Consider the following 12,625-nt stretch of genomic DNA (forward strand, 5'->3'; position numbering starts at 1 on the left):
TGTTGGTGGTGATGGCCAGGTGCCATTAATGACCACACAGCTCAAAGGCTTACTTTTCCATTGCCACAAAGATAGAGTGCTTCCTGAAAACATGGATTCCTCACATGACCCTCTGTCTTCTGTCTCCCTGGAAATAGGGTCTAGGAGCGGGTGTGGCTTCTCACACTACTTTATTTATTTATTTACCTTTCTATTGATACATAATAGTTTTTCATATTCATGAATTATTTGTGATAATCGCATACATGCCTACAGTGTATAATGATCAAATCAGGGTAAATGAGATTGCCATCACTTCAATGATCATTTCTTTGGCTTAGGAATATTCCAAAGCCTGTCTTCTAGCTATTTTGAAATATAAAAGTTATTGTTAACTACAGTTCCCTTAGTGTGCTCTTGTGTATTAGAACTTATCCCTTCTCTCCGTTTGTACACACTAACCAACCTCTAATTATCTTCCTCTCTCCTCTACCCTTCCCAGTATCTGGGTAACTCACCACTCTACTTTCTACCTCAGTAAGTTCAATTTATTTTTAGCTCCCATGTATGAGTGAGAACATATATTTGCTTTTCTGTGTCTGGTTCATTTATTTAACATAATGACCTCCAGTTCCAGTCATGTTGCTCCAAATGACAGGATTTTATTCTTTTTAATGGCTGAATGATGTTCTAATTTTTATATGTGCGACATTTCTTTATCTTTTCATCCATCAGTGAACCCTCAGGTTGATTCCTTGTCTTAGCTATTGTCAGTAAGTTTGCAATAAACATGGGAGTGCAGATATCTCTTTGATATGATTTTCTTTATTTGAGATATATACTCTGCATTGGGATTGCTGGGTCATTTTGTAGTTATATTTTTTAGTTATTTGAGGAAACTCCACACCTTTCTCCACAGTGTCTCTACTAATTTACATTCCCACCTAACAGAGTATAGGCTTTCCTCTTTCTCCATATCCCCTCCAGTGTCTGTTATTTTCTCTCTTTTTGATAGTATTTTAAACTGGGGTAAGATGATATCTCATTGTGGATTTGATTTGCATTATCTTGATGATTCATGAGGTTCAGCATATTTTTGTACAACTGTTGGCCATCTGTGTGTCTTTTTTTTTTTTTGAGACATATTGATTCAGATCTTTTGCCTATGTTTTAATTGGATTATTTGGGTTTCTTGCTATCCTATTTCTTTGAGTTTCTTATATATTCTGGCTATTAATACCTTGTCAGATGGATAGTTTGAAACTATTTTCTCCCATTCTGTAGGTTGTCTTTACACTTTGCTAATTGCTTCCTTTGTTTGCAGAAGCTTTTCAGCTTTATGTAATCTCATTTGTCTATTTTTGCTTTTGTTGTCTGTGCTTTTGAGGTCTTACCCAAAAGACCTTTTTCCAGAATCAGTGTCTGAAGCAGTTCTCTGATATTTTCTTCTAGTAGTTTTATTGTTTCAAGTTTTACATGTAAGCCCTTTAATGCGTTTTGAACTCTTTTTTGTATATAGTGAGAGATAAGGATCTAGTTTCAGTCCTCTGTATGTGGTTATCCAGTTTTCCCAGCACCATTTGTTGAAGAGATAGTCCTTTTCCCAATGTATGAACTTGGAAACTTTGTTGAAAATGAGTTGACTACAAATGTGTGGGTTTATATCTGTGTTCTTTATTCTGTTCTATTGGTTTATGTGTCTGTTTTTATCCCAGTACTATGCTGCTTTGATTACTATGATTTTGTATTAAATTTTGAAGTCAAATAGTGGGATGCCTCCAGTTTTATTTTATTTTTTAAATTTTTTATTTTTCTCAAGATTGCTTTGGTTATTCTGGGTCTTTTGTGGTTCCGTATAAGTTTTAGAAATTTTTTCTGTTTCTGTGAGGAATGTCATTGGTATTTTAATAAGGATTGCATTAGCCCTGCAGATTGCTTTGGTTAGTACAGATATTTCAACAATATTAGTTTTTAAATCAATAATCCTAGAATATCTTTTTATTTTTATGTCCTCTTTAACATCTCACATCAATATTACATAGTTTGCTTTGTAGAGATCTTTCACTTCTGTGGTTAAGTGGAATACCTGATGTTTTTTATTTTGGTAGCTATTGTAAATGGGATTGCTTTCCTGATTTATTTTTCAGATCACTGGCGTTAATGTATAGAAATGCGGCCGGGCGTGGTGGCTCAAGCCTGTAATCCCAGCACTTTGGGAGGCCGAGGTGGGTGGATCACAAGGTCAAAATATCGAGACCATCCTGGTCAACATGGTGAAACCCCGTGTCTACTAAAAATACAAAAAATTAGCTGGGTATGGTGGTGCATGCCTGTAATCCCAGCTACTCAGGAGGCTGAGGCAGGAGAATTGCCTGAACCCAGGAGGTGGAGGTTGCAGTGAGCCGAGATCGCGCCATTGCACTCCCGTCTGGGTAAAAACTCCGTCTCAAAAAACAATAAAAAAAAAAAAAGAGAAATGCTACTGAAGAAGTTTGTATGTTGATTTTTTGCCTTGAAACTTTACTGAATTTGTCTATCAGTTCTAGCAGGTGTTTGGTGAAGTCTTTAGGTTTCTCTAACTATAAAATCATTTTATCTGCAAAAAAAGAAAATTTGACTTCTTTCTAATTTGGATATTCTTTATTTATTAGTCTTGCTTAATTGCTCTAGATAGGGCTTCCAGCATTCTGTTAAATAAAAGTGGTGAAAGCTGTCTCATTCCAGATCTTGGAAAAAAGGCTTTTAATTTTTCCCCCTACCATATGGTATTAGCTGTGGATTTGTTATATTTGTTCTTTATTTTTTTGAGACATATTTCTGGTATACCCAGTTTGTTCAGAGTTTTGTCATGAAAAATGTTGAATGTTATTAAATAGACTGTCTTTTAGCATCTACAGAAATGATCATAAGATGTTTGTTTTTGATTTTATTAAGGTAATGTACGATGTTTCTTGATTTGCCTATGTTGAACCATACTTACATTCCTGGGATGAATCTCATTTGATAATGATTAACAATCTTTTAAATGTGTTGTTGTATTGGGTTTGTTAATGTTTTGTTGAGGATATTTCCCTTTATATGCTTAAGAAAAATAAGCCTGTAGTTTTTTTTTTTTTTTTTTTTTTTCCAATCATTGAGACCTTGTCTTGTTTTGGTATCAGGGTAATCCTAGATTCATAGAATGAGTTTGAATGTACTCTTTCCTCTTCAATGTTTTCAATAGTTGGAGTAGAATTGGTGTTAGTTCTTTAAATGTTTGGTATTATTCAGCAGTGAAGCCCTCAGGTCCTGGGCTTTTTTTTTTTTTTTTTTTTTTTTTTTGATGAAAGACTTTCCATTAGAACAGAAATAAATAAAATGGAGACTAAAGCAAATAAAAAAGGTGAACAAAACATAAAGCTGGTGTTTTTATTGTTTTGTTTTTCTTTTGGTTTTATATTGCCATAGATGACTTCAGGAAATTCTTTATAAGAATTGTTTTCTTAGGCCAGGAGCGGTGGCTCATACCAATAATCCCAGCAATTGGGAGGCCGAGATGGGCAGATCACGAGGTCAGGAGTTTGAGACCAGCCTGGCCAAAGTGGTGAAACCCAGTCTCTACTAAAATACAAAAAATTAGCCAGGCGTGGTATTGTGCACCTGTAGTCCCAGCTACTCAGTAGGCTGAGGCAGGAGAATCACTTGAACCCAGGAGGTGGATGTTGCAGTGAGCCGAAATTGCACCACTGCACCCCGGACTGGGCTACAGAGTGAAACTCTATCTCAAAAAAAAAATTGTTTTCTTAAAAGACAATGAAAATTTATAAATACATTTTTTCTGAATACCTCTTGTAAAACATTTAATTAATACTTAAAGGTAGAATTAAAAATAAATCTCACATCCCTGATTGTGAGCCAGTTTCCTCTCTAGGACAATAAGTAAGAATACTTTTTTGGTGCCTCCTCCAGGAGTATTCTATGTGTGAATACCATTTATATGATTTATTCAACATTCATTCAATACACACTAAACACAAACGTTAGCTCACTATGAATCTTTTCTGTACTTATTTGTTTTACTTAATGGTATCTAGTGGAGAGTTCTGTATCTTGGGCTATATTGGCCTCATTCTTTTTTTCTGTGCAAATATATTTCATTATGTGAATATAGATTGCATGATGTTTTATTTAGTGAAGCCTCTAATCGATGGATTTTAAATGTGTTTTCCAGATTTTTAAAATATAATTTTAATTTTAATGTTAGATTCAGGGGCCACATGTGCAGGTTTGTTACATGGGTATATTGTGTGATGCTGAGGTGTGTGGGATGCAGTTGATCCTGTAACCCAGGTAGTGAACGTAGTACGCAGTAGTTAGTTTTTCACTCCTTGTCCCCTTCTTTTCTCCCCCTTCTAGTAGTCCCCAGTGTCTATTGTTACCATTATGTCCATGAGTACCCAGTGTTTAGCTCCCACTTATAATTGAGAACATGCAGTATTTGGTTTTCTGTTCCTATGTTAATTCACTTAGGATAATGACCTCCAACTGCATCCATGTTGCTGCAAAGGACATGATATCATTCTTTTCTCATGGCTGCCTAGTATTCTATGATGTATATGTACCACCTTTTCTTTATCCAATCCACTGCTGATGGGCATCTACGTTGATTCCATGTCTTTGCTATTGTAAATAGTGATTTTGAACATGTGAGTGCCTGTGTCTTTTTGGTTGAACAATTTATTTTCTTTTGGATATATACCCAGTAATGGGATTGGGGGTTTGAATGGTAGTTCTGTTTTAAGTTATTTGAGAAATCTCCAAACTACTTTATACAGTGGCTGAGCTCATTTATATTCCCATCAACAGTGTAAAAGCATTCCCTTTTCTCCATAGTCTGGCCAGTATCTGTTGTTTTTGACTTTTTAATAGTAGCCATTCTGACTGGCATCAGATGGTATCTCCTTGTGGTGTTGATTTGCCTCTCTCTGATGATTTGAGATAGGGAGCATTTCTTTAATGTTTGTTGGCTGCTTGTATGTCTTCTTTTGAGAAGTGCCTGCTCCTGTCTTTTGCCTGCTTTCATTGGGGCATGTGTTTGTTGAATTGTTTAAGTTCCTTATAGACTGTGGATATTAGACATTTGTTGGATGCAGTTTGTGAATATTTTCTCCCATTCTGTAGGTTGTCTCTTTACTCTGTTAATAGTTTCAAAGAGGTGTTTTTTTAAAAAAGATAAACAAATTCAATAAATTTTTAGCTAGATTTAGAAAAAAAGAGCGAAGACTCAAATAAAATTTGAAACAAAAAAAGAGACATTATAACTGATACCACAGAAATATAAAGGATCAGTAGACACTATTATGAATAATTATACATACACCAATGAATTTTAAAATCTAGAAGAAATGGACAAATTCTTGGACACATATAACATATCATGATTGAGCAATTAAGAAATACAAAGCCTGAACAGACTAATAATGAGTAATGAGATTAAGGCAGTAACAAAGCTATCCAATTTAACATGTAACTTGTCGTCCACCTAGCACAATCTGTTGTATGTATTTTGCCTCTCAGAGTGTGCTGCTTACTTTTAAGAAGTGTTTTCTTTTTTTTCTTTTTGGAGACCGGGTCTTGTTCTGTCACCTAGGTTGGAGTGCAGTGGCACAACTAGAGCTCACTGCAGCCTCAATTTTCTGGCTCCAGTGATCCTCCCATCTCAACCTCCCAAGTAGCTGGGACTACAGGCATGTGCCACCACATCTGGGTAATTTTTGGATTTTTTTGAACAGATGGGGTTTAACCGTGTTACCATGTTTCCCAGGCTTGTCTCAAACTCTTGGGCTCAAGTGATTTGCCTGCTTCAACCTCCCAAAGTGTTGGGATTACAAGAGTGAGCCACTGTATCCAACCAAGAAATGTACTTTCAATGGTGCATTCTGAGATCTGCAGAGGGTGGGGATTTGCTACTGAAATCTCTCCTATTTACATTTTTGTATGACTATCACATGAACTTGATTTCTTTCTTTCTTTTTTTTTTTTTAAAGACAGGGTTTCACCATGTTGGTCAGGCTGGTCTTGAACTCCCAACCTCAGGAGATCCTCCTGCCTTGTCCTCCAAAGTGCTTGGATTACAGGTGTGAGCCACCACGCCCGGTTGAACTTGATTTCTTAGTAGTTTTCAAATGCTTCGTGTTTTTTCTAAGCATTTATACAAATTTGAATTTATGTCTTTTTTTCTTCTCTTTTTGATTTTACACCAGTTTCCAGGTGCGTATAAGAAATAGTCTGAGTTACATAGCCATGTCTTGTAATCTGTCATCTCCAATTTGTTATTCTATTCTATTTCTACCAAATGATTTCAGTCTGACATGTCTGTGCAGAGTGTCTGGATATTCTCTTATATCTGAGGTAGGTGCTCCAAGATTTTCAGAGTTAGGTTGATCCAGCTCCAAGCCTCTCATGACTTTCTCCTTTACAAAGCTTCAAGGGATCAACAGGACACACACATGGCACAGAAGTCAGACCTAAGGTGACTTCTGAAGCAGCAGCTTAAAAAGCAATCTTAGATAATGCTTGTGCGTGATGCTTATGGGCTCTTTTGTAAGATTCAGGTTGCTGCAAGGGTAGAGTTCAGTAGCCATGGATACCGCTGCCATTAAGTTAAAAAAGCGAAATATGTGAACAAACAGACGAACGTTTTCAACCCTCTTAATAAACTCGGTATTAGTTGTCTTTAACTTTACAGATGATCCAAGCTTTCTCTCTGTGGTAAACTATGTTACTCCGAGAAAACAAATGGCGTTTGTTGGATGGACATGTAGAGTTTATGATACTTCCTGTTCAGAGACTTCTACCTGCTCTGAACACTGCAAAAATAATGCTTTAAAATAAAGCCAGACACAAAACTGGAAATCTAAAGGACTCTGCCTTCTGCAAGCAGTCACTGTATAGCATACAAGTTAACCATATTGGACTTTCTTTCTTTCTTTCTTTCCTTCCTCCCTCCCTCCCTCCCTCCCTCCCTCCCTCCCTCCCTCCCTCCCTCCTTCCCTCCCCCCCTCCCTCCCTCCCTCCCTCCCTCCCTCCCTCCCTCCTCCCCCCTCCCTCCCTCCCTCCCTCCCTCCCTCCCTTCTTTCTTTCTTTCTTTCTTTCTTTCTTTCTTTCTTTCTTTCTTTCTTTCTTTCTTTCTTTCTTTCTTCTCTTTCTTTCTTCTCTTTCTTCTCTTTCTTTCTTTTTTAAGAGAGTCTTGCTCTGTTGCCCAGGCTGGAACACATTAGCTCAGTCATGGTTCACTGCAACCTCTGCCTCCTGGGTTCAAGTGATTCTCCTGCCTCAACCTCCTGAGTAGTTAGGATTACAGGTGCCCACCACCAAGTCTGGCTAATTTTTGTATTTTTAGTAGAGACGGGGTTTCCCCATGTATTGGCCAGGCTGGTCTTGAACTCCTGATCTCAGGTGATCTACCTGCCTCAGCTTCCCGAAGTACTGGGATTATAAGCAGGAGCCACCATGCCCAGCCCATATTTAACTTTTAAATGTGATTCGCCAAGTTGACAGCTTGTAAAAGTTGTCTTAAGCAGAAAAGTGAATAAAAACAAATAATTTCCTTTTCTTTGTTACACATTCATGTATTTATTAATAAGTGTTTGGTTTCCGTTATGAGGCAGGCCCCTGCCAGGCCAAGGAGATGCAGTGGGAGGCCTTCCTTAAGGAGCTTAGATTCTGGTATGAGAGGTAGACATCAAGTCTTGAACGTGTTCCATGCTGTTCTTAATGCTATGAAGAAGTTCTAGAGGGCCTCTGAGATGCTATTGCATCAGGGCAAATGTCCAATCTGGTCATTTCCCTGTCTCCAGGGCCACTGTCTTTGTTGGGGATCCCTTGTTTCTCATCTAGACTGCTGAGTCTGCTGTAGCCTTCTGACCCCTCTCGACAGGCTTCCCCACCTCTAGCCCATTGTCTACATGGCATTTAGTGGTCTTTTTAAAAGCAGTGTCCACATGACTATGTCACCGCTCTGTTTCTCTCTCTTCTCCTTTTAAAGTCTTTTCAGTGTACCTTCTTGTTCACTAAGTAAAATATAGAACTTACCCTGACATGAAAGATTCTTGTGTGATCTGGCTCCTGCTTATGCTCTGACTCCATCTGCTGCTGTTCCGTGAAGGCCTTGGCTGCTCCTGACCCATGCTCTGCTTGCTCTCACCTCTGGCCCTTGCCCTTTCTTTTCCTTTGCCTGGAGGATTCTTCTTTTGGATACCTGTGTGACTCATTTCCTTACTCCATCTGCTTTCTGCTCAAATATTTTTTTCTGCTGTCAGCTCAGCTGGTCACCCTGACTGAAATAGCACTCCTTCTCACTTTTGAGTGAGAAGTAAGCTGGTTCTTTTTTCCTCACAGCATTTATCACTACCTGACATTATGCATCTCTGTTTTGGTCCTTTCCATGTTGCTGTTGCAGAATATCTGAGAATGGGTAGTTTATAAAGAAGAGAAGTCTATTTGGCTCATAATTCTGGTGGGAGGTCCAAGATCAGGCAGCCTGTTTGGTTGGCTTCTGCTGAGGGCTTCATGCTACTTCAACTCATGGTGGAAAGTGTAAGGGGAAGGGGCTGGGTGCTTCACACCTGAGAGGCAACCCTGCTTTGTAACAGCCAGCTCTCTCAAGAACTAATCCAGTACCCTGGGAACTCACCTAGTCTCATGAGAACTACATTAATCCATTCATGACAGTAGAGCCCCCATAACCCAAACACCTCTTAAAGGTTGTATTTATTACCCCTCAATACCTTTACATGGGCAATTAAATTTTAACATGAGTTTTGGCAGGGACAGAACATAGCAATCTCTGTGTTTATTGAATTATTTTGTGTCCCTTTCCACCTGGCTGACACACTAGAATGAAAGATCTTTAATGGCAGGAATTTTTTTCTCTTTGCCTCATTCATGTATCATAAGCCCAGTAACATGGCTTGCACCTTTGTTTGGTCTCAATGTTGAAGACATAATTATTATGTGGATTTAGAGCTCAGAGAGTATGTGGTGGGAAGACAGAGGGTCCAGCTTGAGGTGAGAATGCCTACATTTAAAGGCAGGTAAAGGAGACGTTGCCAAGCTGTGGGTGCAAAGCTGGGAGTTGTTCTGGAAGCTAAAAGAGAGGAGGAGGGAATGACCAGTGTCATCAAACATGTCTGAAAACTCAAGAGGAAAATGACTGGGATAATTCTCACTGGATTTTGAGGCATGACTGTCACTGATGCCCTAGGTAAGAGCCATTTCAAGTGTATATTAGAAATGGATCCCAGTTAGAGTAGGTTGAAATATGAGTGTTGGAGAAATAGAAAGGAAGACTTTCATTTGCCAGTTTTCACATATGTTATAGATGATAATCTATGATCAGTTAATATCAATAATTGAACATAGATAATGGTCCCTATTAAGTGGGAGAAATGGTAGGTATGGATTAATTACCTGTTTTGCTCCAACCTACTCTGCCTATGGCAGGTGTCAGAGAGTATTGAGGCTGGGCTGTGGCTATCTGAGAGACCTTGAACCAGTTGTGTCTCCTTCTTGGGTTCTTTCATGAGTTTGCACACCTACAAAATAAGCACACCAATCATGGCTGTTCTACCTAAGTCACAGGCATGTAGAAATGACCAAAGAAGACATTACTCCTGAAAGTGCTTTGTAGCTTGGAAGAAAAATGTAAAAAAGCAGTAGAATCATTTTGCTTGCCTCTGGATGCTGACTGAATTATGCCCTTACAGATTCCTGAACAACGTTGGTTTCTTTTTTCCACTGATAATGATGCTGACGTGGATGGTGTCTGTGGCCAGCATGGTCAGAAAGTTGGTGTATGAGCAGGAGATCCAGTTAGAAGAGGTAAATATTCTTAAACCTTGCTGGGAGGCAAAAACAGGGATACTGGGGACTTTGGAAACGGATCTTGTCCCATAACTAATCTGAGCCTCTCTGTTTTGCTTCCCTCTACTCTGCTGGGGTTCTGGTGTACAAAATAGCTGAGCCCCTGTCTCAGAAAGATGATTTTATGTTGAAGTCTGAAGCCATGCCAGAGTCTAAAAGATACTTTCCATTGACGTGAAAGAAAACCAAATAGCCATATGAGATTGCAAGAACAAATCAATGTTCCTCATTCAGCAACTTTTAAATAACCCAGAAAAACATAACCACAGATTTCCCATCTTAATTTATGCTTAGAATTTTTTATGTAAAGGCCTTGGTATTTTTGTTGTAATACTGTTATAAAACTTCAAACTATAATAACTTAATTTTTTTTATTTTCATAGAGTTTTTTGGGAACAGGTCGTGTTTGGTTACATGAATAAGTTCTTCGGTAGTCATTTCTGAGATTTTGGTGCACCCATCACCCTAGCAGTGTTCCTTGCACCCAACATATAGCCTTTTATCTGTCACCCCCCCCATCCTTTACCATGGGTACCCAAAGTCCAATTAATGACTCTTAGGCCTTTGTGTCTCATAGCTTAGCTCCCACATGTGAGTGAGAACATATGATGTTTGGTTTTGCATTTCTGAGTTACTTCACTTAGAATAATAGTCTCCAAATTTCACCCAAATTGCTGTGAATGCTATTATTTCATTCCGTTTTTATGGATGAGTAGTTTTCAATGGTGTGTATATATACATTTTCTTTATCCACTCATTCATTGATGGGCATCTAGGTTGGTTTCATATTTTTATAATTGTGAATTGTGCTGCTATAAACAAATGTGTGCAAATATCTTTTTCCTACAGTAACTTATTCTCCTCTGGGTAGATATCCAGGAGTGGGATTGCTGATTCAAACAGAAGACTTACTTTTAGTTCTTTTTTTTTAAATTGCATTTTAGGTTTTGGGGTACATGTGCATTTGCATAGGTACACACATGGCAGTATGTTTTGCTGCCTTCCTCCCCTTCACCCACATTTGGCATTTCTCCCCAGGCTATCCCGCCCCAGCTCCCCACCCCACTGGCCCTCCCCTCTTCCCCCCAATAGACCCCAGTGTTTGGTACTCCCTTCCCTGTGTCCATGTGTTCTCATTTTTCATCACCCACCTATGAGTGAGAATATGCGGTATTTCATTTTCTGTTCTTGTGTCAGTTTGCTGAGAATGATGTTCTCCAGATTCATCCATGTCCCTACAAATGACACGAACTCATCATTTTTGATTGCTGCATAATATTCCATGGTGTATATGTGCCACATTTTCCCAATTCAGTCTACCATCGATGGGCATTTGGGTTGGTTCCAGGTCTTTGCTAATGTAAACAGTGCTGCAATGAACATTTGTGTGCATGTGTCCTTATAGTAGAACGATTTATAGTTCTTTGGATATATACCCAGTAATGGGATTGCTGGGTCAATTGGAATTTCTATTTCTAAGGCCTTGAGGAATTGCCACACTGTCTTCCACAATGGTTGAACTAGTTTACACTCCCACCAACAGTGTAAAAGTGTTCCTATTTCTCCACATCCTCTCCAGCATCTGTTGTCTCCAGATTTTTAAATGATCACCATTCTAACTGGCGTGAGATGGTATCTCAATGTGGTTTTGATTTGCATCTCTCTAGTGACCAGTGATGATGAGCATTTTTTCATGTTTGTTGGCCTCTTGTTTGTCTTCTTTTGTAAAGTGTCTGTTCATATCCTTTGCCCATTTTTGAATAGGCTTGTTTGTTTTTTTCTTTTCCTGTAAATCTGTTTGAGTTCTTTGTAAATTCTGGATATAAGTCCTTTGTCAGATGGGTAAACTGCAAAAAATTTTTCCCATTCTGTTGGTTGCCGATTCACTCTAATGACTATTTCTTTTGCCATGCAGAAGCTGTGGAGTTTCATTAGGTCCCATTTGTCTATTTTGGCTTTTGTTGCCAATGCTTTTGGTGTTTTGTTCATGAAGTCCTTGCCTACTCCTATGTCCTGAATGGTTTTGCCTAGATTTTCTTCTAGGGTTTTTATGGTGCCAGGTCTTATGTTTAAGTCTTTAATCCATCTGGAGTTAATTTTAGTGTAAGGTGTCAGGAAGGGGTCCAGTTTCTGCTTTCTGCACATGGCTAGCCAGTTTTCCCAACACCATTTATTAAACAGGGAATCCTTTCCCCATTGCTTGTTTTTGTCAGGTTTATCAAAGATTGTATGGTTGTAGATATGTTGTGTTGCCTCCGATACCTCTGTTTTGTTCCATTGGTCTATATCTCTGTTTTGGTACCAGTACCATGCTGTTTTGATTACTGTAGCCTTGTAGTATAGTTTGAAATCCGGTAGTGTGATGTCCCCCCATGTTCTTTTTGCTTAGAACTGACTTGGCTATGCAGGCTCTCTTTTGGTTCCATATGAAGTTCATGGTGGTTTTTTCCAGTTCTGTGAAGAAAGTCAATGGTAGCTTGATGGGGATAGCGTTGATTCTGTAAATTACTTTGGGAAGTATAGCCATTTTCATGATATGAATTCTTCCTAACCATGAACATGGAACGTTTCTCCATTTGTTTGTGTCCTCTCTTATTTCGTTGAGCAGTGGTTTATAGTTTTCCTTGAAGAGGTTCCTTACGTTCATTGTGAGTTGTATTCCTAGGTATTTTATTCTTTTTGTAGCAATTGTGAATGGCAGTTCGTTCTTGATTTGGCTCTCTTTAAGTCTGTTTTTGGTGTA

The 12,625-nt window shown here is 38.6% G+C and overlaps 1 protein-coding gene across 4 annotated transcripts in view; it reads left to right on the plus strand.

Annotated features, from left to right (window-relative positions):
* ABCA13 (ATP binding cassette subfamily A member 13) overlaps positions 1–12,625 on the plus strand; it is a 446,251-nt gene that overhangs the window by 180,821 nt on the left and 252,805 nt on the right. For all 4 annotated transcript variants that reach the window (XM_035253372.3, XM_078342412.1, XM_035253370.3 and 1 more), the window contains one exon: positions 9,726–9,840. In XM_035253372.3, coding sequence (XP_035109263.3) covers positions 9,726–9,840 — 115 coding nt within the window. The remainder of the gene's footprint in view (positions 1–9,725; positions 9,841–12,625) is intronic.

The sequence above is a fragment of the Callithrix jacchus genome, chromosome 11 (genome assembly GCF_049354715.1).
Source record: "Callithrix jacchus isolate 240 chromosome 11, calJac240_pri, whole genome shotgun sequence".
Lineage (NCBI taxonomy): Eukaryota > Metazoa > Chordata > Mammalia > Primates > Cebidae > Callithrix > Callithrix jacchus.